The sequence below is a fragment of the Bacillus rossius genome (assembly GCF_032445375.1).
Source record: "Bacillus rossius redtenbacheri isolate Brsri chromosome 4 unlocalized genomic scaffold, Brsri_v3 Brsri_v3_scf4_1, whole genome shotgun sequence".
Classification (NCBI taxonomy): Eukaryota; Metazoa; Arthropoda; class Insecta; order Phasmatodea; family Bacillidae; genus Bacillus; species Bacillus rossius.
Window position 1 is genome coordinate 5,286,845 of NW_026962010.1, and position 6,000 is coordinate 5,292,844.

General features: G+C 35.2%; 1 protein-coding gene across 2 annotated transcripts in view; it reads left to right on the forward strand.

Moving 5' to 3' along the window:
* Positions 1-4,940, forward strand: part of LOC134541484 (succinate-semialdehyde dehydrogenase, mitochondrial-like) — a 44,512-nt gene extending 39,572 nt beyond the window's left edge. For both annotated transcript variants that reach the window (XM_063384969.1, XM_063384971.1), the window contains exons 8-9: positions 3,566-3,738; positions 4,511-4,940. In XM_063384969.1, the coding sequence (XP_063241039.1) occupies positions 3,566-3,738; positions 4,511-4,781 (444 nt within the window). In that variant the 3' untranslated portion in view covers positions 4,782-4,940. The remainder of the gene's footprint in view (positions 1-3,565; positions 3,739-4,510) is intronic.
* Positions 4,941-6,000: the final 1,060 nt, after the last annotated feature.

The following is a 6,000-nucleotide window of genomic DNA, read 5'->3' on the forward strand; positions in this document are numbered from 1 at the left end:
AAAAGGGGGCAAATGACATCTCACCTGAGGGGGCAGGTTGGAATGTTGAGGAATCCGAATGGTTTTGAAACATTTAAAACCTAAAGAGAATAAATTTTTGAAATTTTCGAAATTTTGTGGTTTTGACCCCCAATATGATTTGTATATTTATATACACCAACCTCCATGAAAATCAGTAAATATGGATTTTTTAACACGGATAATATTTTCGCAATATCCATTTTGCTATAACTCGCCACTAGAAGGCGCTGCAGCGCATCAAATTCTAAACCCTCCATTCGATCACCCTGAGTAAACAAAAAAATTAAGTCATAGACATAACTAAATATGAACATTTTTTTTATTTCATAGGTCATAGACATACAAACAGCAATTGTGTGTCATTTCTCTATGTCCATCACACTGTCATATAGCGCTATTCATTTTGCTTCAACTCGCAGACAATGTATCGCCCTGTGTTCAGCCCGGGCAACGCAGGGTACTGCAGCTCGTGTGGTAAATGTTTCGATGACCGTGTGGTAAATGGTGTATGTTTTCCATACCAGAGCTTGGACCTGTCATGGTTCGAATCACATCGCTCGTGATTCATTATGTATAGAAAATTAAATGTAACATATAAGGTTCATAACGACACTGGTAGATATAGTAACATCGACTTTACGTGTATGAGACAGAGTGACGCTGGCGCACACAAGGAACAAACAGCAGAAGCAAAGATTGCGACTTCCTGCAGAAGTAAACAATATGGTGGACGCTATGTCATCCAGAATGCCGAACTTCAGTAGTCGAAAACAAGATGGCGATCTTCAGCAGACAAAAAAAAAGGGGGGGGGGGGTTGTCTGTAAAGTCGGTTTACGGACGATAATTTTATGTGATAACGTCATAAGAAAACATTGATGAAAAATTGCATACAAACCACATTAACCTTTCACGTCACTTTATAAACAGTTGACAAAACAGATCACGTGTAGGTTGTGTGCACCGCTGTCTCTCTTCTACTCGATGGAGTACACTACCGATGTCCCACTACGGATGTGTCCTGTTTGCTCATTGTACGCATGCGTGGCATCTCTCTTCATGCTCATTGTACGCATGCGTGGTATCTCTCTTCCAATCGATTGGAACAACCATCGATTTGACTTTTAAATCATATTTTCGTCGTTTGAATTATTAATATTATGTAATTTAACGATCGTCCGCCGATTTTCAGCACAATCGGTACGGTTATTTAAACGTAATGTTGAATATTCAAATACGTTTTGAACCAACAATGGTGTTTTACAGTTACACATAATAATTCAAATTACACCCGGGATCTTTTGCACAATGTTATAAAAATATTGTAACACATTATAAATAAGTTTGGTGTATTTGGGATGCGTATTTGTTATAAAATCGTGTTATAAAAACGAAATAATATTATTCCCCTACCGTGGACAAAATTTTTATAAATTACTATATAATATCTAAAACTATTAGTTTCCAAGTATGGCCTCGTGGCAATGCGGTCAACATCGCTAACTTCCATGTCAAAGGTTGTCTGTTAGAATTCTGGCAACTGCGAAATTTTTTTTGTACTTGTAAAAATAAATACGGCACACGCAATATTTCAAAAGTAATAAATATATTTTAATTAATGAATGCAAATAAAAGTAAATTTATTATTTAAATTGTACATTTCATTTCGCTCCTTCTTTGTATCCATACAAAATAGTGATAATTCAATAAATATTATTCAATTTTATTCATAAAAGTATTCAGAGGTATATTTTATCATACAAGAGATAGAAAAATTAAGAAAATTTCTTCCTCAAAGAATATAATATTTTTAATGCCTAAATGGTTTGGTTGCAAAAACCTATTACGGCTGTCTCAGGCCGAATATGATATTTCCTTTTCTTCTGGATCAATCATTTCATCAATGTTTTGTTATGACGTTGTCACGTTAAACTATCGTCCGTAAACCGACTTTACAGACAACCAATTTTTTTTTGTGTGTCTTCACGTGGATTCGAGAATGGTTTAGATTCACAATTCAGTCCACTGGAAAATGTTTACTTAATTAATTTTTTATTTATAAATTATGGTTGATCTTTGGATGGTTTAGGTTCACAGTATATATATATGTGTGTGTTGTGTATTTATTTATGTGTTGTTGTTAATCTTTGGATGGATTCTATGAATTTTTGTTATTACATTAAAATTAAAATATAATTGCTTATTGAGAATATTATATTATTATTTATTGAAATAATATTTTTAAGTGTAATTAAAAAATATGCATTGTGCAAAATTTGTAAGGTACAGTATTTAAGTGATTATTTTACACGATTTTTCATGACTTTTAATTATGTATACACGTGCATTCAATAACAATCAACTTAACCTACATATTTAAATTGTCAGTTCTCATTTTATTCTATGCAACTTATGACGTATTGAACGCCTCTTTGAAAATAAAATAAAAAAAGTTTGAAAAAGAAATTATAACATTTATAAAATACTAGCTGCAGTACCCAGCGTTGCCCGGGCTGAACACAGGGTGAAGGGGAACTGTTTAGAGAACAGATGTAGTTAGTAAGTAATTGTCTTCTTAATTTGAATGTCAAGTGTGAAAAATAGTTTATATCACTTTCAGATCCCGACAGACGTTGTTATGCCAGTTTATAGTCATTTACCTGGTCTGTATGTAATCTAGACTCTATAAAGCAATATAGAAAAAAAACTGAAAAATAAGGGATTACTAATATTGAAAATATTCCATTATCTAGCTAATGCTCGGCATGCATTGCAATGCCTCATTCAGTTTTGTTTTGTAATATGTTTGAAGTAGTTACACATTAACAAATAATATATCCATGTCTCTAAATATATATTTATCTCTAGCTACATCTATAGTCCTATATATCTATGTATCTCTCTATCTGTATTTATCTCTTTATATCTACATATATACCTCACACTATCTCTATGTATTCTATATGAGGGCACTGATTGCTTCGTTGTTAATATCACACGGGTGTTTTTTACTTGTATGGGATATGGGATAATTAAGAATGATAAGGCATCTAGTGCGTGGCAACAATGTTAATAGGCAATAGGAAATAAACTTCTAGCGCCTGCGGCATTGTCAACACACACTTCATACGTGTACTGCATGTTGTATCTAACCCCCTCCAACGCATTTGATTCTAAATTGGACTTTTTTTAAGGATCCCTAATGTTATTGATAACATAATATAGCCTATAGCCTTCCTCGATAAATGTACTATCCAACACTGAAAGAATTTTTCAAATCGGACCAGTGGTTCCTGAGATTAGCGCGTTCAAACAAACAAACTAACAAACTCTTCAGCTTTATAATATTAGTATAGATAAAAATAAATTACTTATAATAATTATAGTTTAAAGTATATATAAAAATTGAAGTTATATTTTTTAAATTTAGATATAGGTTATTTGAAACAAGTTATCATTTTCGAATTTAAAACGTTTGAACATAACAAGGTCTGTCGGGTCCGCTAGTCATGGTGTGCACCGGACATATGGTGTGACGTGTTGCAGGTGATCGGCATGGTGAATGACGCCATAGAGAAGGGGGCAGAGGTGAGGCTGGGGGGGAAACTGGCCACGTCTCTCGGCCAGAGGTTCTGCGAGCCCACCCTGCTTCTCAAGGTCGACCCGTCCATGCTCTGCTACAACCAGGAGATATTCGGCCCGGTGGTTGTGTGTGTCAAGTAAGTCATCTTGCAAATGAAATGTTGGTTTTTCCTTTATATTCTAGGCTATTTTTTTTCTTAATTATACTTTGTGAATCATTTGAGTTTTTTTTTGTGTGTTTAGTATTTTTGCTTGAATAAAGTTGATTACTTAAAAAATTCCAATTATGACTCCTTTTGCATTTATGAATTCTCAATATGAATATAATAAAAATTTCATTTTTATAATATTTATTGAATTATGTTATACATATGCCTAAAATTTGTTAATCACTTAATCAGTTCAAACATTACAAAAAATGTTAAAACGATTTTTTTTACTTCGATTTTCTATTTTCCTTTGTGAATCATTTGAAAACTTTCCAAACACTGACAAAGCACAAAATAAAGATGTTATGTTTATTTTTTTTATTTTTCAAATTACTGTTAGCATAAATGCGTCTTACTGAGGGAAGCCTAAGATGTACATCAAGCTCTGTCCCTGCCCGATTACACCCGAACAATTCACCTTCGGCCAACCTCGGGTTTATTTATATATATTTATATTTCTCTGTTTATTTTAATGTAGCTATACTAACCTAACTAACCGTCCATAGTGTTTTAAAGTGTTTTAAGGTACCTAGTTAACCTAACCCCGACCACTTTTAATATTTTAATTCATTTTTCCTGCGCAAAAATAAAACAAATCCCGAGGTTGGCCGAATGTGAATATTCGGGCGTGTTCGGGTAGGGACATCTTAGGCTTCACTCTTGCTGAGGTAATTGCAATGTTCTTTGGGATGGCGTGAAGGTTCAAGACTGAAGAGGAAGCCCTGTCCATCGCGAACAGCACCAAGTCCGGACTGGCGGGGTACTTCTACACCAACGACATCAACCAGGCGTGGAGGGTGGCCAAAGCGCTGTCCACGGGAATGGTCGGCATCAACGAGGGACTCATCTCCACAGCGGAGGCCGCGTTCGGCGGCATCAAGGAGTCGGGGTTCGGGCGCGAGGGCTGCCACCACGGCATCGACGAGTTCAGCTACGTCAAGTACCTGTGCTTCGGGCTGTCGCAGCTGTGAGCCCGGCGTTCCGCGAGCAAGTGATCAGCTCAGTTGAAACAAACTTCAAGCAAATGTTATCAATGTGTCATTTTTTTCTCTTTCACAAACTTTAAAAACCTTTGCATGCCAAATGTTTGATTTTAATGAAAATATTAAAACGTGTATTAAAAATAAAAATGTTGTTTTAAATTATCACATAACTAGCGACCCGCCCCGGCTTCGCACGGGTGCAATGCTGATACTAAATACACTACAGAATGTCCTTATATACCGGCCCCAACCGCTATGTCCCTGCATTTTAAATATGTAATATCTTCGAAAATATTCATTTAAATTACTACATGCTGTAAAGGGCCATATTGATCTATATTAATTTCACAATGTATTTAAGGTACTTATTTGGATAAGGATTAATGCTGTATTGCTTAAAATCGCTTCGTAAATAAGCCATTATTTCTCGTAAAAAGTAAAGGATAAAAAATTGTTATTGTGGGTTATCCCTAAGAGATAGACGTATACCATCGGGGACTTTTTTGTAGACCTTTTTAAGGCTGTACAATACTGTAGTACATTATTTTAATCTATCTCGTAGGGTTCAGCCAGCGTTTCAATGTAAGCGCAAAAAAAGTGTTTATTTACGACATCACATTAGAAACTTTTAAAGTTATCTGTTTTATCTTTTATATTATGCATGTATTATACATATGAACCTTCCTCTTGAATAACTCTATCTATTAAAAAAAAACGCATCAAAACCGTAGCGTAGTTTTAAATATCTAAGCATACATAGGGACAGACAGACAGCGAAAAGAGACTCTGTTTTATACTATGTAGTGATACTTCCAGAATATTGTAATGTTGTGATTATCTCATTCTTTTAACTTTTCTTTTAGTTTTCTAGAGTGGTTCAGATGGGTTAAAATACAGGTTAATTAATGCAGAATGGGCAGCGTAGTGTATGTCGGTGAGATTTGACACTGCGCCGTATTCACGCCGCTGCGCTGTACAACATGAGGGAACTGGAAGCTATGCCTACAGCCAGAACCAGTTATTGAGATGAATGTAAACGGAGGACAGGAAAGGAAGGAGAAAGGAAGGTGGGTTGCGGGGCTCTGGTCCAGAGGTTTGGAAGTCTCTCAGTGACCACAATGGTTTGCAGTTAAATTGACAACGAAATAACATCTAGAAGCAAGTCACAATGTACACTTGGTAATTTAAACTTCCTAAACGATTATTA